The sequence below is a fragment of the Homalodisca vitripennis genome, chromosome 2, assembly GCF_021130785.1.
Source record: "Homalodisca vitripennis isolate AUS2020 chromosome 2, UT_GWSS_2.1, whole genome shotgun sequence".
In the NCBI taxonomy this organism is placed as follows: Eukaryota; Metazoa; Arthropoda; class Insecta; order Hemiptera; family Cicadellidae; genus Homalodisca; species Homalodisca vitripennis.
The window spans coordinates 111,610,390-111,630,831 of NC_060208.1; the positions used below are offsets into that span (position 1 = coordinate 111,610,390).

Sequence of the window (20,442 nt, forward strand, 5' to 3'; positions counted from 1 at the left end):
ACAAGAATGAACACACAGAACAACTATATAATTTATATACTATTTTCGAACTATGTACCTCAGTCTCTTATGCAATATCTTGCATGCTTTCTCTTGGTCCTGACTGTCACATTAAAAATTACTTTTTCATATACGTTTTGGGCAGCTAGTTCAATTCTTGTTTTTTTCACCAATACTTGATAGCATCACCCAAAAGTATTATAAACACTAACTTATGTTCATCCTATTTTATATACATGCCTGCTAAATGCAGTCAAGTATTTTAAACAGTTAATATTTTCATGATTACTTATTTAGAATTATAACTGTTAATATTTATATATTTATGAATTCTAACATATATAAATTTGAAAACTAATTAATTAAAAATTCATTTTTATTTTTGACAAAAAACAAGAACAGCATTTTAATCAATGGAATTACTTTATGAATGGTAATGAGAAAAAAACGGTTTAGCTTCCAGTACAAATTTTGAGATTAACACATTCACGACGTAGGTGATAACTACCTTCGTAATTAAGTGGCGTGTTGATATCGGTTAAAATCTGTCAGAAAATGCGTATTTTGTTTTTTTTGCTTAAATCACTCGACAGCAGTTATAAAATATGTGCAAAACTATCAAAACGTAAATTAAACCATTTTTTGATGAACTTTTATACATATATGTGCGTGTACCACGTGTGGTACACGACGCGCTGAACTAATAAGACATTAATCTACCGCGTCGTGTACCACACGTGGTACATGTGTTGCTTCTAACCTGCGTCTAGCTAGACATTTAGCGAGCATCGTTTGGTTTGGCGCGCTTTTGTCTTTCTTCTGTCAGTCTGCTTCGTTAATTTGTAGGTTACCACTGCTTAGTGACTGGGTGTGTGTTGAATTGAAAGTTATTTTGTGGTGTTTCGTAGTGAAATTGTAATAAAAATGGACGAACAAGAGATCGATGATGCTCTTGAAGGCCACAGTGATAGTGAACTTACTGATTTTTCTGTGTCGGGGAGCGAATACTTACCATCTGAAGCAGATAGTGAGGATTCAAATGCAGACGGTAATGATGAGGAACTTGATGCAAATGAAGTAAGTCATGCATTAAATATCGAAGAAAATGTAATTGTTACTTCAGATGACGTAAGCCTTCAGAATGCAGTTTCTTTATTTCTCACAAAATATAAGCTTAAGTGATGAATTAGGTTTAAATATTTATGAAAATAATACAAGATCAGAATTAGAAGAACCTTATCAGGAAAAATAATGAAACCGCCAATGGCAATGTGCCCGAAACTGATGATGGGCCAAATGGTGAAACTGAAACAAGTACCGGTAATGATGACGATGGTAATGAGTGGGATGACATAAAGAGTACTGTTAGACAATTTCCCTATACTGACAATGAAGGGTTAGTATATGATTTTGACATATCAAATCCTGTAACAGTATTAGAGCAGTTTTTAACAGACGATATTATTAACCTCATCGTAGAAGAAACAAACCGATATGCCCGGCAAGATATTTCAAACAATATCCCCAAACAGAGGTCTTTTATGAGGCAGTGGATTGACTGTACTAGTGGAGAAATAAAACAATTTCTAGGGATTTTGATTGTGATGGGGATGTGCCCTTTGCCCTCAAATAAGGTTTTACTGGTCAAATGACACCATGTTTAAAAATGACTTCATAAAACAGGCTATGAAGAGAGAGCGGTTTGAAATGCTTCTTCGATGTCTTCATTTTCATAATAATGAAGAAGCAGTAGGTGAAGAACCCAGGATGAAAAAGCTCCAAAATCTGCAGGTCATGTTTAAATGATAGATTCAAAGCTGTCAGGATTCCAGGTGAAACTGTAGTTATAGATGAGACCATGGTCCCGTGGAGAGGCAGGCTTAATTTCCGGCAGTACTTGCCGGACAAATCACACAAATATGGTGTGAAAATTATACAAGCTCTTTGTTCTCCTGATGGCTATACCTGCAAGTTCAAAATATACGTAGGTAAAGGTGACATTACATCTGGAAAAGGCCACAAACAAAAAATAATGCTGCATCTTATTCATGATTTCTTAGGCCACGGCCGTTTGCTGTACGCTGATAATTATTACAACAGCGTCGAGTTAGCTGAGGCCTTGCTTAAAAGAAAAACTTACCTTTGTGGTACCTTGAGAAAAGGATTTGAAGTCCAATCCGAAGACTGTTTATAAAGCAAGAAATTGAAAAAGGGTGAAGTGTATGCGCAGGAGAACAAACAAGGTGTAAAAGTAATCAGCTGGGTCGACAAGAGGCGAGTAAACTTGATAAGTACTCGACCTGAGGATGGGGACAACTTATTGCCAGTAAAAAAACCAATAGAAAATAACGAACCAATCATGAAACCTAGCTGTGTTTTAGCTTACAATGATGCCAAAAAGGGCGTAGACGTATCAGACCAAATGAGTTCGTATTATAGCCCATTGAGAAAAACATCTAAATGGTACAAGAAGGTTGCACTAGAGTTATTGCTGGGTACATGTGTTGTGAACGCCTTTGTGGTATTCAACAGTGTTAGGGAAAAGAAAGCTAAATGGGATATGCTAAAATTCCGATCTGTTTTGGCAAGAAAGCTTGTAGAGGAAAACAGTAACTGTAATCCTGCTTCTAACCAACTCTCAACACCCTCCGATTTCAGGTAATCTTATTTATAACTAGTGTATTTCATTTAAATTATATAATCTGAATCCGTATTGTTTTAGTGGAAACAGATCAAATAGTTTACACGTAAATTAGGCCTCAAAGTCTGTACAAACAAATTTTAATTATAAGCTTCTTGAACATTTGACTTTAACCATATTTTCAACATTTAATGTGCTGTTTTCAGCAAGACGATTACCTACTCAAAAACACGATTAGTTAAGAGAGATGGCCTTGCTAAGCAATCAAGAAAACGATGTTTACCTTGCTATGAGTCTCTAGTTGCCTGTCATGGAACAACAGAAGCCAGAAAACGTTGCAAGAGAGTTACAACTTTCTGCAAAGACTGCACAGATAATCCACGATGTGTTTTGGACTGTTTCAATAACAAACATTAGACGAAAAATGTCATGTAGATTTAGAGTTTTTTTTAATACTTAAGTTATTTTCATTACTTTATTTCAATTTACGAAGTATTTGTTAGGTTAGACTTGTCACTTTCTGCAGATTAAACTCATAACTTATAACGTGAGCAACTTTTTTAATCTACCCGTAATAACTACTCTAAAATGTATGAACATATATTAAGTTTAAGAACATAAAGGTTTACAGGTTTATCTTTGCTGATAGGCTTATTAGCTATCACAAACACGGCAAACAACTATTCAGATACTATGCAATTTTTTACACCAATTTTGGGAAAACGAGTTTGCATTGAATGAAAAATATTTAAAAGAGTTTTATAGATGGCGTAGACAGAAATGTAGAACCTTCTAGGCAAACGTTAGTTTCAGAGAGCCATTTGAAAATGCATTGTTCGTGTGTACCACGGGTGGTACATGACGCGCTGCTGTAATGTGGGCCGTGCGCCACACGGGGTACACGACGCGCTCGTGAGAAGATCGCCGTGTACCACACGTGGCGCACGTCGTCGTGAATGTGTTAAAGCTAGTTACGATTCAGTAAGCTAACATTCAATTAATGTAAATCAATACCATATCAACAATTTCTATAACTTGGTACTTGTAGGTACTCGTTAAACTCATTTACATTTTGAACTTATATTGGATATACCACTTTTTTTATAACAGCATTTAAATACATCTTTTTGTTGCTGTCGGCTTTAGGAGATAAAGGAAGCAGTTTATCCATTTAGTATCTTTTCACTTTGGATATTCAAACTCTCACCGCTTATAAAAGTGATTGCCACTAACCTCTAAGATATGTTCCACCATCTCGTTGAACCTGTCACCTGCCTCGTCTAGCCGATCCTGATCCGCTGAAAGCGCAGTATTACGCAGTGTCCCGACCATATCAACCCCTGCACGAGTCAGATTGTCCACATCTGCGCACTGCTCTCTGGCCGTCACCTGCAACTGTGCACGCAGTTCTCTTGTTGACTCCAGACAGCTTAGTACCGCACTCTCCATCTCCCTTGTCGGCGAGTAGCCATCCGTCTGGTCCTGCACAAGAGTCAGCTCAGAGCGGGACAAGGATTGTTGGTGACTAGAAATCTTTTATATGTAATAAGTAAACTCCATGCAGAACAGACTTGTCTGATATATAAATAGACATAATGCAGAATTGTTATGAGAAATTATAACATGGAAGATCTTTTCACTCTAGGTAATGAAATAGCCTGCAAGATATTCGAGTATGAGATATGGATTGATGCAATTCTACAGATACAAGATTCATCAGTGCAGAGCAAAGGTGCTGCATGGATAGCAATCAGTTAATATATAAACTAGCTGTCCTTATGTTTGCACGGACAATCAGTATCATTTATTTACTAACTCTCAAGACCAAAAGAGTTTACGAGAGAAAGGGGCATTCACCCACCTCAAACTTCAAGTATACATTATGGAGGAACAGTGACAGCAAGAAACTAAAGTTTAAGGATAGGAAAATTTATTCAAGACTGCAGGATTTAGTGGATAACAAGTTGATAAACTACTACCCAACTCATCTCCTCATCAACAAAGGCAATTTTAAAATTTACTAATACAAGACAGGACAATTATTAGTTCAAAGTGCCCTTGTAGGAACTCAGTGAAGGGTGGGGTCAAAATTTATTTCAACATAAAATGAGAATAAAAAGAAAAAGTGCAAAATACATCCATTGATGAACTGTCATCAGGCACTATTTTCTGGAAAATAGACTGATCAAGTGAAATCACTGTAGAAATTCTTCGACAATGAAGTAAGAAATAATTCTAGAAATGTTTCCAAGAGAGTTTGATATCGAGGCCACAGTGAGTGAGAATACCACTCAGCTCTGCGTGCCAACAGTGATTTTTCATTTATTAAAAAATATTATTAATGCTAAACTAATATTTAAATAAGATTTCACTAAAACACAAATTATAATAATTCCCAATATAAAGTTGTTAATAAGTAACAACCGTAATACCCAATCAGGTACCTAAACGACCTTGACTCAGCTGACTAGGCATTGTGCAAGAGTGTTTAGTATACATTGCAACTGTTGCAAAACGTGAGTTTACAGAGAAGATTACACTGGGGCCGGCCGGCACACTATGGCTTCCCTGGATACGTTAGACTCACCCTGATTATCTCTGGGAATAATCCTTTACACGGTGTAACTTGTTGGCTTCACACTGTTTCTTTAAACAACTAAAGCAGTTTTTAGTTTATAGGATTGCAAAGACCTTCTATTTGTCTTATGCAAACAATGCATATTTTTAAGAGAATATTCAAGAAACAATATGACTTTGTTTGTACATCATGATATTATTGATAAACCTTGAATTTACTGAGAGATTAATACTAGATAGAAAAAGTTGCAGGATATCTTTATAATAACTATTCCTAAATAGATCAAACTATTTCAATCAGCTATAGATGTCTTGTTCCTAAAATTAATGAACTAAATGGATGAATCTACATAAATACATACTATGAAAAGGGTTAATTATTACTTTTGCTAGCTAGTTATCCTTTGTAGTCTCTTGGCAATGTAAATCGCTAATGCGAGATATTGGATTGCTGATAAAGGAACCAATTTTGATACTCACCAAACTGACCCCAACACGTAACAGCTGATTGAGTTCCATCCGAACTCGGTCACAGAGCAGCAGTATGTTCTCTCGGTGCTCGTGGCTCGTGTAGGCTGAGTCTGTGAAGTCTTGGGTCCGCTCTACGATGGTGTCGACCGATGACGATAACGTCTCCCGAGTGGCAGGGGTCAGCAGCGTTAGTCTTGTCATTTCACACGTAGACTCGTAATGACGTATGGCAGCCACCACCGTCTTTCCAGCGTCCCAGTCTTCCTCCGTATCCCCCCCACTATCCATCCCTCCTCCGCCATCTAGCACCCCGTCCTTCACCACATAGTGTATCAAGTCCATAGCTCGTCGCATCTGACAAAACACTGTGTCTCGGTTCTCTCTTGATGAATTACTATCAGGGTGTCTCAGACAGGCCTGTAAGAAAAATGTTATTTGTTACAAATCCTTGGTCACATAAGTTAGGTACTCATATTAGTACATTCTGTCACTAGGACATCTCTGTGCAGTATCATTGGCTCTAACAAACTTTCTTTTAGTGTTACAGAGATGGTAGTAAGGAAAAAGTTAAAAATAATTTGAACAAAAAATAATTCTAGGGAAAATTGCTTTACTAATGTGTATAGCGTAATGTAAATATTTATTATTTTGCTCATTGTTATACTGAACCTATTTTTAACTCAGTAGAGACAAAAATTATAATATACTTGTTCGAATACAAAGAATAATTAAACATTTTAACATTATTTTCTAATGGTTTTAAACAAAATTCATGTATATTTCATCAGTCAAATGTATCTAGTGACTAAAATTAAATTATTAGGATTTTGAGCTATGTTTGTGATGCAAGAGATTTTCACGTAAAGACATTGGTTTAGACCAATTTATTAGATTATTTTAAATCTTTATTGTGGTTTACTGAGAAACCTTTTGTATCCCCTCAGAATTACTTCTCATCATTACACTGTGTAAAGTATGCACCGTTCAGTGTTTTTATTTTGTTTATGTCCCCAGCTATTCATTAGATGGTGTATATTGTAAGTATTACTTCTACTAATACTAATGTTTCCAAGTCCATTTTTAACTTGAAATGGTCAGTATTAGTAACGAAGAATGCGTATGGCAAGTAATGTCTATATGAACAAGTTTTTGTAGAATTAATTGAAATCAGCTAAATAAGATAACATTAATACAAATACACAAACAATTATTTAAACATAGAAACTCTAATCAAATTATAACACTATAAATGCACATAACAAGTTTTTGAGAACAAGAACTCCAAATTATTCCTTCACATACCGATATTGAGATAATTTATTAATTTCGTGATACAATAAATAGTATTCAAAAATTATGTTTTTTTGTAGTCCAAAAATTACTCTTGTGACACACTGTGTTGACCTCGCTGTACCTCCCATCACTTCTGTCACCTATTGTCACTACTAATAACTCAAGTTGCTTCTACTTTACTTCCTGTCACTCCTACCACTTTCTGTTGTTTCTTTGTTCCTGTTGTACTTCTTGTTATTTCTACTGTACCTCCTGTAACACCTATCTGGTGAGTGACCAAGTCAGTGATTCTATCTGTTTAAACAAGGTATAACATACTTAAAATTAAAGACATGACCTGAAAATTATATGAACCAATACAGCCACAAAGTGGCACAAACTAAACAATAAAACTCACTTTAGAAGAAGTGAGTAGCAACATAGTAGATCTCTCCAACACTTGCCGTGCCGCTGCCATCTGAGCCCGTCTCCGTTCATCCTTCATATCGTTCTGTCGGTTACCTGTCAGGTGCGCCAACTCAACCATCTCCGCACCAAACTGACTGAAGGCCTTAACAAACTCTGTGAAGTTGGTAACACTCTCTAATCTTCCCAGACTTCTGGCAACCTGCAGGAATAAATCAGTCTTTCAATTTTGTTATACTCCAAAGTAAGAATACCAATGGGATAACTGAGTGAGCAAGTAAACTTAAGCACACTGATAAACTAAATATTGCATATACAATTTCAGAATCCTAACACCAGGGAGGACTTATGTTGTCCAAAGCAACAATAAATTAGGCACCGAAAACCAATTTAAAAAAATACTGTTCAAATTTATTTCCCTGTATAGTGCTATAATTATTTTATTTTTATTATTTAAATACAGAATTTATTTAATGGTAAATAATAATAAAAATCTAATAACTGCAGAATTTTAATCTTATACTGTTTACTTTGTTTGTTTTTTTTACAAAAGAGAGGCCAATCCCCTTTATACTACATTATCTCCTTTATTTCTTATTATATCCCTAAAACAAAAACTAACTTAATTTGCTACTTTAAAGCAAAACTAATATATTGCAAACATGAGTTTGAAAAAGTTTTATTAAAGATATCTTTTTGTCAGTGTGTCAAAATTAATTACAGAAAATTCTGAAACAAATTTTATGTACCTAAAAATTAAATTTCTATGTGACGAGCGTAATACACATTGTCTCTCTCCCTCACATGCCTTATTTTGAAGGGTAGTGGCTATGTCCGGGTGCTTTGACATATCATGTCATTCACAACACGTGAAAATGTTTTAGTAATTATTAATAGCAATAAATGATACATTGGTAATAAAGCAAGTTTATGTCAATATGTTAATTTTTTCTCAATTATATAACTTTAAAACTGTTATGTCAAAGCTACCTACAACCAGCAGCTGGGACAAGCTGCTCCTACCCTCTCTCCTAGATTCTCCTAGTCTCTTCCTAACAGACCAATTATCACCTTTTGTTCTGTTTGCTTGGTCTACATTTTCGTTTACTGTTCATATAAGTATCATATCGTCTATCATCAAATAAATACTTTCTATTTTCACATTACTGAATACAAAAATTTCAGCAGACAAAGCAATAAATAACTGAATGTACTCAGAGGTCAGAAGGGTTTAGTCATGAAGGGGATATAGTAGCTAAGGTACTCAGGAACTTTGATTTTCAGTCTCAATTTGTGATGGCACAATTTGTTTTCTACTGTGGCTTATCCTTTCACATTATCTACCTCTCATAAATGCTGTAGGAAAAAGTATTGTGAAGTTCAAAAAAATCTAACTGTCTTCAGTGAAAATATATGTTTTAGGATTACTAAAAATATATTTATAAGGTTTACATTATTAAATCAAACCGTTTTTTCCTCTGGAAAACACTTTCAAAAAATCTACTATTAAAAATTTTAATCAAATTTTCAAAATGTACAGCCTCTAAATAATTAACTGAATAGAATGAACAATATCAGCATACAAATTATCTTTCAATAAAAGATTTAGTTTAATTTTTGTGTAGACAATGCAATTTGTATCATGAATGTTCAAACAATTTTCTTATTAGGATTTCCAGGAACATCATACAGTGAAGAGAGTAAAGTACAACAGCTATTACTTATAGAGGACATTCTTGCCATATTTTAACACTTTTTATTTAATGTATTTTATCTAAACTTTCTACCTTGAACCACAACTTTTCCCTAGTTCTGCTTATCATGTTTTCTGAGGAGATATAACACTAAGAAAAAGGAAAGTTAAGATGAAAATCCGTAAGGAGTATTATGAGAGATATTGCAAAGGTTGTAAATATAAGTATTCATACAATGGCAATTAATGATTTAACTACTTTTGCAGATATTGTTCTATTCTTCATTAACTTAATCTATAAAAATTGACATTATAAGAAAGTCAATGTTTGTTTTTAATTGTATTTATTTACACTGGTATTTGTGATACATCTACATGATATGTACGGTTATATTAAAACAATCCTGTTTAAAAATGTACAGTGTTAAAACAGAAAAAAGTATTTTTCTTGTCATTACTACAGTATTTGAATTGATGTCATATGTTGTTTAGAGAGTTGCATATTTCCTCTCTCAAGCCATTAATATATTTGGTAACTAATGGATTTCTGTTTCAATTCTTGAAAAAAAAAGAAATAAAATGGTTTGGCTTGTTTAACTTATTCTAGTGTCTAGCAGATCAGCTGAATCTCAGGAATAGAATAATAGAACAAACTGTTTTTACTTTATTGAATTAGCATTCAGTTATTATTATACACTGATGCCTCTAACACACAAAATAAAACCTTTTATTCTATCCTTTAAGCAATGTTTACCTTGTCTTTGGCGAGCAACAGCTGTTTAACGACGACAATGTCAGCCAATAAGAGCACTCTAGTGACGGAACTAAGAAGACACCGTGCTGCACGCACCACCGCACTTCTGTCAGTTAAAGAATCCTCCAGTGCGGCCTCACATAACTTCTCTATAGCTGTACCTGTACAGATTACACCACCTAATTATACTCAGCCTAGGTACACGTGTGAACATGTTTGTTATTATAGTTATACAAGTCTACTCATTTCAGGAACATAAGAGAAAGAGTTTCTTAACATGATGATTATGGAACAATATTTAATAAACTGTATGGATTCAATTAACAATTAATGAGTTTAACTAACCAGAGTTACAAAGTTTAACAAAAAGATACTGTTCTACTTTTCCTCTTTTTTTAATAGAAGATTTTTGAATTGATGCTAAATGCGCATCAATGAATAAAGTAATAATTAAATTTAATATAATTAAAACTGCTGAGCTACAACGAGTAACGTAGAATTAATAAAAGTATAAAAACATTATTACATTAAATACAGTTTGTGCAAATAAATAAAAAACTTGATAAAACTAAAATGAATTTAATTGTCTGTTTTTGAAAAAGTTTATATCTACAATAAATAATAATACAAGGAAAGGTTATCGCTCAGCAATGAATTTATGCAGTTGCACAAATACAGGACTACCCTGTTAAAGGATCGATGGAAAAGGAAGAGAGATGGAGAAAGAAGGAAAGAAAAGAGAGTCATGTTGCGTTGTAAACACACATGTAAACGCAGAAGGACAAGCTCCAATAAGCCCACTGTCCAATATTGAGTCCCAAACCAGGCCGTTTCTCATTCTGGCATGAGGAAGCTACCTGCATACATTCAGAACACAAGTTTATTGCTAACCTTGTACTGAACTGTATTTACCATGGAATGATGTCGTTCTGGTTTGCTATCAAGCTACAAACATTAATTAGGATTGCTGGGGCAGTTTATCATATGGCCATTTTTGTATTATAAGGAATATAACAATTCACCTCTAAAAATGATTTAAGTATATTATTTTTTCCAAGATGGCTCTATTACTAGATTCCAAATCAAAAACATACATAAGAATTTAATTAAAACCGTTATACAGCAGATATCAATATTGTGGTTATAAATTTGTTAATGGCGGATTTACAAGGCCTCTTTATCCACTTTAGAAATTTTTGTTATAAAACAGTATACACAAATAGATTATGTAAATAGTTTAATCAATTCCTATTCGAGCTATTCCTTGTCAACAAAAATTGTCATAAAGTGTGGAGTCTCCCAGGGATATTAGAACCACTATTATTTTAAATATAAATGACAGGTTTTTCCTTAATAATAAAAAGTTCCATCACTATTAGTTTTACGAATATATGCATGTAACAAATCTGGAAGTTTCAATTTTTTATATATAAATTTCTTTCTTTATTAAACTCTTATACTAATATTAAATATTCAGTACTTGAAATTAATTTACTTTATTACCAAACTATAGACAAAACCAAATATGTTACATTTTACTCTTTAAACAAACATTTAAAGATAATACTGATGTTTTATGAGTGAATATTTGCTAAATAAAGTGGACACTGTAACATTTCTAGGTTTTAACATAAGTGGACAACCTAATTGGAACACATAAATTCTGCTTGTAAAAATATCTCCAGGGTTGTAAGCATTGGCACACGTCTACATTCAGTAGCTTAAAACCCAAGAAAATCTATTTTGCTTAATAAATTATGCTTTACTTGAGTCACATCATTTTTGGGTTATTCCTCTATGGGTGCAATATATTGGTATTACAAAAAAAGCACTTCATAAAATATTAAAATTAAATCAAAACAAAACTGTTTAGAGAAAGGAGTTGTGATAGTATACAATTTATTCAAAGTTTATAAACTGATAAGGATGGGAAAATTGACTTTAGCTCCATTTCGCGTTCTGCTTAGTGCAGTGTCTGAGATTTGATTAAATATCTGGATTAAATGACAACACCACTTTTAAAGCAACATACAAAGATCTGAGCAGTAAAAAGATCGAACCTGCTGCCCTTGCTTCTCGACAAGCCTGGTACATCTCTGTCTTGATCTCAGGATTGTCATCTGCAATAGTCTCGCCAATGGTAACAAACCTCTCCACAGCCAAGTTGACTGCCTGGCCCACACGCGCCACAGCACGAATTGATCTCTCCGAACATAATGCTCTCTCTCTATGACTAACTAGGGTCGAAATCTGGAAAAAAATCAATTTCTTAATTCAAAATAAGGTTTGTATTTCTCAGACATAAAATACTGTAGTAGCATCAATCGGGTGTAGGCTACCATTTGTGAGTATTACTAAAATTTTAACTGTTATCCTGTAACAAGACTTGCTCAAATATATCCATATTCAACCATCACAACAGGAATTATCCAACTTACAACACTAATATTAATACTAATTTTAAATATAATAAGAATAATGTTAAATTTGTAATTAAGATCCCAAGAATTAAAATATAAGCCTAATTTGCACTACATACTGGGAAAACTCTGGATTCCTTCTGTTCCCCACAGTCCTACTTCATCTGCCTTTATGTTTGGGAATTATTCCAGAACTTCTAATCCTCCAGTTTAATGCAGTTTCCCCACAGTAAAATATATAATTACACTATTAACTAGATGTATTATTTTGACATGTTGCACTCAATGTAAGTTTAAGTAAATATAACTCCAATTTTTATATCCTATATAAGTAATATATATAAGTAATTATTTTCACCACACCATTTTACTAAAATGTAAGGTATAATTTTAATATTTATAATGTAAATACATTTTTATCATTGTAAATAATTTTTATCATACATTTTTTTATTATCTAGTTTACAAATCAGTTTTGCTTGAAAATTAAATAGTTTAGGAGCCTGCAAGCCATTTTTCCATTGCAGTTGGTTGTAGAACACATCTTGGTTATTCTTCAAACCGATACAGAGAATTTCTTCCAAGAAAAAAATCAATCAGCCACGATAGTTTGACGCATATTGAAATTGGAGGAATTAAAAATTAAATCAGCGTCATCTACAATCAAACAGACAGGCTCAGGTAGTGAAAGTGATATCACTACCACCGCAATACATACATATAGCAAAATTTAAAAAATCTAATTTTTTTAAATTGATACTTAATTTTCATTTGCATTAATTTTAAAGTTGAAACACACAAAACCAAATGCTATGTATCAGTTGACAACAGTTTAGGTTATAATATAACAATACCCCTGTCTTCTAGTATATAAAACATGACTAAAAAACCACAAACGCATGTGGGCTTCTGAATTCGATACTCGACATTTGATCAGTGTTGTCTGTTGTTGTTTGTAGGGAAACATACCAAGGCAAAAGACAAAACTGTCTGACCTTGGTATCACACACCTCTACGGGTTTATATTCGTTTTAGGCGAGATCTCTTGTACAGAGATTTGCCGATTTATATGTTTTTGATAAGTGCTTTATGTTAATATTTTAATAATATAGGATTTTAATATTTTCCTCAGACGTTATGAGGTGCAGTGCCCCTAGGTTCTCCGCCTTAGCGCCGCAATTAAACTATCAATTAATTGTACATCTTCGAGCAAAATTGTAATACTAATTTAGGTACTTTGGTATTATCCGGAGGCCACGCTGTTCCTGTCTACTATTTATTATTAGGCTATATTATAAGTAGGTAAATACATACGCACGTATTAAAAATAGAAACATTCAAAAGTCAACCTTTACGAGCGCTCACGTGATCTGAGTGTGAATTTGGGTACCATCTTGAAGAATGTTTTTCATCAGAAGTGCGAGGTGGAGCCCGCACTGGATAATCAGGTGTATTTTGTTCCCGACCTCAGATCACGTTCCAGATCGTCCAGCTTTTCCGACATCAGATCACGTTGGACGATCTCTCACGTAATGTGAGGTCTGGAGAGTACCAATCTAAAACACAGCTGGCCATCACTGTGGGCTTCGGTGCGCTACCCCGCACTTTTGACGAAAAAAGAAAACTTCCCTCGAGTTAGCACCAAAATTCAAGCTCAGATCACGTGACCGCTCATAAAAGTTGTTTTTGACTTTGGTACTACTAGTAACATATTTATGATAACAAAGTAAACCTTCTTATATCGCATAATAACAAGTATGAAAGTACCCTAATTTTCACTATCACAAACTGAGCTTGAATGAAAGAGAAAAGAAATTGAGATTTATTGATGAGAAATCTGATTGACAGCAATGACTATAATGTTTTATTCATTGAATGTCTTTTCCGGATAGCACCATCCGTAGCTCATCTATCTTTCATTGATCCATACTGTGTGTGTCTGTGAGCAATCTGATATTTCATTCTTATGCCCATTAATCTTTTTATATCAGGACTGGAAGAGGACTTCGGGTATTCAGCAGTGGCATCTGTGCCTTACTTGTTGATTGAGTGATGTATTTGGTGTTCGTTTCGTTATAAATAATGTTGAAATCTTTTTGTTACACCTTACTGACAATAAAAATAAATATTATTTTTATAATTCCTGGAAAATCGTAGCCACTGAAGTAGTAATTGGGGGCTTCTTGAAATCAGGCCTATGGAAAAACAGCTGAATAAAACCATTAAAATTATAAATGGTTACAAAATAAAATACGAGTAGTATAGTTTTTTATAGAAAATTGACGCTATTGTACATAGTGTATACCAGTGGTGCCCAACCTTTTTTACCCAAGGGCCACATTGTAAAGCCTTTATGACCAGGCGGGCCAACATCCCAGGGGATTTGGAACCCCAAACAAAACGTATTGCCCGGGGTTTGTTCCAGAAATTTTGTGCAAAATATGAGTTTTAAGGTTATTTGGCCCTTGTTTCCTGATTATTGTAATTTCTTATTATTTATTAGTTGTTAGGTAAAGGTTTATAATATATTATGTTTTTAAGTTCTTTTAGTAGAAATAAATATAAACCCAGACTTTTGGATGTTTGCTCTAATTCTGAGGGAACAATAAAAAAGTCACCAATAAATTGAATACATTGATTTTTAATTAATCCTACTAGGATACTAGGACATACAAATTACCACCATAAATGACAAAAAGTGAGGTTGTTTTGTTTTACATATTTTAAAATCAAAATACCAGTATTGACAAAAAGTTCAATGAGATCCTTGGAATTGCTTAGTGCTAAGAATATCTTTCCACTTAGGCTCAAACTTAGTGGTCCCAATCATTAATAAAGATTTTAAATGTTCATCTGTAAGGGATGACCGAAATTTTGATTTGATAAAGTTCATCTTGGAAAATGCCTGCTCACATACATAAGTCGAACCGAACAACGAGTGGTGACCTTGAGTTGGGTAGGCGTTACGTCGCCGCACCGCGCGCTGAACTGTGCTTTACGCACGCTCTATTCGCCAGCCGGCAGCCACCACCGTAGTCAGTGAAATCTGTCTGCAACTACTTTACTTCTTTCAACACTCATACTCCACCAAATAAATACGGCTCGTTCTACGTGAAATCGGCTGGACTGCTTGGTTCTCAAAATTTTTATTTATTTAATATTTCAAATGCTTGTAAACAAATTTGGTTGTTTTGGCAACAAGGCGGGCCACATAAAACTGACTCGCGGGCCGGATTCGGCCCGCGGGCCGTAGGTTGGGCAGCCCTGGTGTATACTATTCGAAATAAAGACAATTTGAGTTTGAGATAATGTTTTGCAGTTCGTAGACTACATTAAACATGACTGAAGGGAATGGCAGTGTATTTATTTAAACAAAATGTAGTTTCGTTAAGTGACATTTCATTAAAAATAGTTTCATTTTTAACACTTTTTATTAGAAATGTGATTTCCTTAAGTTATGTATTAACAACCATTTTCTGAAGCCATAATTCACGTAAATAGTGTAAAATATTCACATTCTTGCCGACAGCGGGTTTTCCTTGAGTTTGGTTATACAATTGATCAAGTTTCTTGTTTCAATTTCTTGTGGAGTTGTCAACGTATGTTACCCTAGTTTGTCTGTATTCAGGGTAACTAATTACCTAAAGAAATGTTATGCAGTACCCCCCCCCCCAACCAAAATCTGATTGTACCACCTTAAGAATCTCTATTTCATAAACTACACAATCATCAACTTCAATCATAGGTGATACGCTTAGGTGGGTGACATGTGAAGATCTGAGCGGTTTCACCAATGACGAGTGGGAGAAAATGTATCGTTATACACAACCGAGCGTCGCACTTCACTATTTCATTACTGTAAATTATTATAGTGTACTAACATTATGTACACTTCAACAATGGTGCTCTATTTAAAAAAAATAATAAGAACAGAATAATATTCTTCTTTTAAACGTTTTATGCAAACACGATCTACTAATTTGTTATAGTTTTATATAGTTTGAAATATTTCTAATTAATTCCATGCTTTATTAAAATCTTTAAAATTTACACATTTAACTTTTACCAACTACCCAGACACGAGAATGTAAAGACAAAACTATATCATTGCAATATTATTTCTACTTCAACAGATTTGTTATAGTAGGTACCGGTCTTTCATTCAAATAATTATCGCTATCAAATTCGCAATTATGTATTTTATAATCAATGTGATTGAAAAACGTGATAACAAACTTCACAGCGCAAGAACTAATGGGCTAATTTGATAACAATTTGACAGACGTATTACTTAAATTAATTTCTAGTCAAACCGCTCGGTTTAAAGAAAATATTAAGAATTAAATGTTTTATTCGTCTTTTCCAACAACTTTTCCAATGTCAAAAATCGCCCAGCCAAATAAAAAAAAAACTCTCACAGAAGGAAGTTTCTTTATGTTTTGTAGTCAATAAAAGTTTTGTTACTAATTTTACGATTGAGTTAAAAATTAAAAACAAACAAAACTTTGTAAATGCTAGCCATCATACCAATATACTTCTTTACACGAGTACAAAAGTTTATGATTTTATTACAACTGTAACTAGGCTTTCGGCAGTGTTAATGAAACACGGCAAATTAAAACTGAGTACCACTTTGGGGCATTAGTTCAATGGTTTCTCCAATAGGGGGTGTGGTTCGGATACAACTTCTATAATCACTTTTATATGAGAACTAGCGGTTACCCTCTGCTCACACGCAACTTTTAAAACCGAAGGCCATAGGTTTCTTAGCGAAAGCTTTTGTGATGTAATATGATGGAGACCTACAATTTTTGTAAGATAAGTACACACATCAGGAACATATTATTTCAGAATCCATGGCTGATAGATTCAAAACTTAAACACGATTTGGACTGGTTATATTTTACGTTTTTTCATGAATACATATAAGTCTCAAAAACCTAATTTAGTCAAAAAGTGTCAACTCCGTCTCTTTAAAATAATTTTCTATCTAAGGTGTTTTAAGTTGAGTTTGTCTTGTGCCCCTATAAAGAAAATATATACCAACAAAAACCAACTTCGTCAATTAAAAAGCGTCTACTTTCGCTTTTTAAATTTACTTACTGTCACAAGATTTATTCAAGAAGTAATAGTTTGCTTTTTTTGTCCTGATAAATAATATACATAACTTACGACTAAAGTTACTGCGGTACCAAAGGTTCAGATACGACCGATTACATTCAACTCCGCTGTAATTATTTACGCTTACGGCTCCACAGTTGAGTTTATGTTGTTGCACTGACAAAAAAAATAAACACATGACATGTGTACATTTGTGGGTTTTGAAATCCAACTTAGATTTAAAAGCGCTTATTTATGGTCTGCGATGTTTCTGGTGTTAGTCTATATGAAATATTGATTTTTATTCCGATAAAAAATATGTGTATACGTAAGCTTAAAAAGACTACTTTAGAAACAATGCAACATGAAAAACGACTTGAATTATACTAGCATACGTATTGATGGCCAGTCTATTTATTTTTTTGGTCTGTGTGTGAAATCTTCGTGAATCTTTATCACACTCATTGTAATACTCTAGCTGTATTTGTGTTCTTATTTTTCAGTTAATTCTAGAATCAAGTGTGAGAACTTTGTTCGAATTTGGTAGAGGCAATTCTGTAAAAAGTTAAATGTCAGCTAAACCTCAATTTCTTAGTAAAACTTTACAGGACTACAATGGTGTACTGTAGACGTTTGTTTTTTCGTTACTTTTTATCATTAAAACTCAAACTTGAAGTTCTTGCTTTTATTATGCTAAGTCGTAGTGTGCCTTAGGATTGGACAGTTTCTTATGAGCATATAAATTATTTATCTTCAAGTGTAATTTTTTGAATAAAGTATTAAAATTCACAGTACTGTTTCCCCAGATTTCTGAATAAAGCGAATTAAAATTCTGTTTTAAATTACCGTAGTCGTATAACACTAAACTGACAATTTTGAAAAATACATTCCCTTAATAAAAAAGTAAACAACATTGCAACTCGGTGATTTTGGGTAAATTATGGTGGGCTATTATAGATACTGGTAATACAGTATGAAAAGTCGAAGCAATGTTTATGGCTATTCACGGTTTCAACATTTATCTGACGAATTTCACATCGCATTACATGTACTCTAGAGCTAACCTTTTCATATCTAGACATAATAATATGAAATTTTAATAATATTTGTACCTTGTAACATAACACAACAGAAGATAGCAAACATTTTCAAGTTTTTAAACAACTTTTCTCCTTACCAAAATATGCAATATTTGTAGGAATACAATAAAGGTTTGATTTTTTAATTGCATTGTTATTGGACTTTCATTTAATTTTCCAAATTGATTAGAACTATTATGTAAAGAATAAACAGCAAACTTTTTATCTATTTTAGTTTTATTATATTCATAAAATAATACTTGACTTAAAAGTGATATTAAAATTGTTTTCGATATTTCACATATCCGTGAAATATGTTAAACAAAATAGTGAGGAAAGAAAGCGTTGCCGGAAAAGGGCAAGGGGAACGGGGCAGGAAAAGGAAGAGATGATTATAGGAGGGGCAGGGAAGGGGAGTAGAAGCGAGGCTTTGAAGCACTTTGTAGAACGGCACCAGTTGAAAGCCCATCAGCAAAACCCTCATAAACAACATTCAGATACATATTTCAGCAAACAAAAGGGGGTGGCTGGTTATACGCTAGCGGAAAATCAATCCTTGATTTGCTGTCGTTTAGTCTGAAGTCATCCCAGCTCTCCACAAACTTATTTTAGCCCTACTGTAGTTATATCTTCTTTGAACAGCGATAAAATCTATACTTTTATTTAATATAAAATACGTAATGTATAGTTTAAGCTGGTTATAAATTATTTTACAAATGGAAAAGTTCACAATTATTATAAAATAAGGTTTCCCATCGTTGGCTATCCAATGTACTCTCGCTTTAATAATGCTACCTTCCAACTCTGGTAGATATTCCAACTTATTTCTAGATAATATATAAATACTCGTTTAAAGATTATTTTTGAAGATAGAAGGTTTGACAAAGTACAGGACTTTTCCGATATTTTCCTTCCTTGAATGAAACAAACAACTCTAGAATCAGATCATCTTTCTTTGTCATCATTAAGATTACAAACATAGTCATGAAAGAAAAGTGCAATAATTGTGGTATTTTGTCAAATTGTGTATAGTAGGAATTCTTCCAGGCTATAATAGGGTCGTTTTAGAAGCCATTTGTTTAGTGAGGTCTTCAAAGCGTACAATGCTGTTCCCTCTTAACAGCCCAACGTATTTCCAAAGCAATACTGACATGCCATGTTAGGGGCAGCTTAGGAAGATATTTCGAGGTCGTCATGTGTATTTCCATTTAGAAGAATCATGGTGTCGTCAGCAAGCAAGGGTGTGTAATATTCTCCAAAATACTAATGCATATCGTTGGTGAATAAGATTAAGAGAACTGGAGAGAACAGACCCCTGTGGCACTCCTCTTTCTATTGTTAAAAGATCAAATCTGACCTCTGATGTAACATCTTACTTGTATATCTAATTTCCACAAATTGTCTTCTTCCTTGCAGATAACTCTCAAAGGATTGTTTAGCAGTGTTGTTTACACCTAGACTCTTCAATTCTCTTATGTTAAGACTATGACGTAGGCAGTCAAAAACCTAACTGAAGTCTAGAAATATTGACGTTTGAAGCTCGCCCTCCTCAAGATTGTCTATAACAGTCTCTATCAGCTTGATTTTTGCAGTGGTTGTTGATTTTCCAGTTCGAAAACCATGTTGGTTGTTTGTTAGCAAGTTGTAGTGGGAATAGTGTTTTACAAGCCTTTTGAGAACAAACAACCTTTTCACATATTTTTGAAAAAGTTGAGACAAGTGAAATTGGCCTATAGTTAGTAAGTATTATTTTGTCACCATCTTTATGCTTTGGATAGACTTTTGACACTTTTATTCCTGATAAAAACTTTCCTTCCTCAAATTATTTGTTAAAAATTTAAACTAGTGGAAGTGTTAGTTAATTCATAGAGTTTTAACATTTTAGAGGAAGTTTCATCAATTTCAGCAGAATTTTTGGACTTTGATTTTGGTCTACGTATCTAGGTCTCCGACTTGATCTTTTACCATGCGAATAAATAACCAACATACAGTAGGATAAAATTAACCAG

At 33.6% G+C, this 20,442-nt stretch overlaps 1 protein-coding gene across 5 annotated transcripts in view; it reads right to left on the bottom strand.

The window, feature by feature from the left end:
- The window catches only part of LOC124354605 (alpha-catulin), a 67,241-nt gene that overhangs the window by 31,893 nt on the left and 14,906 nt on the right, over positions 1 to 20,442 (bottom strand). For 3 of the 5 annotated variants that reach the window (XM_046805196.1, XM_046805199.1, XM_046805198.1), the window contains exons 2-6: positions 11,895 to 12,084; positions 9,835 to 9,995; positions 7,380 to 7,589; positions 5,699 to 6,106; positions 3,875 to 4,123 (exon numbers count right to left, since the gene is read on the bottom strand). In XM_046805196.1, coding sequence (XP_046661152.1) covers positions 3,875 to 4,123; positions 5,699 to 6,106; positions 7,380 to 7,589; positions 9,835 to 9,995; positions 11,895 to 12,084 — 1,218 coding nt within the window. Of the gene's footprint in view, positions 1 to 3,874; positions 4,124 to 5,698; positions 6,107 to 7,379; positions 7,590 to 9,834; positions 9,996 to 11,894; positions 12,085 to 17,357; positions 17,495 to 20,442 lie in introns of those variants that run through there. The other 2 variants (XM_046805200.1, XM_046805197.1) reach the window with 2 other exon arrangements.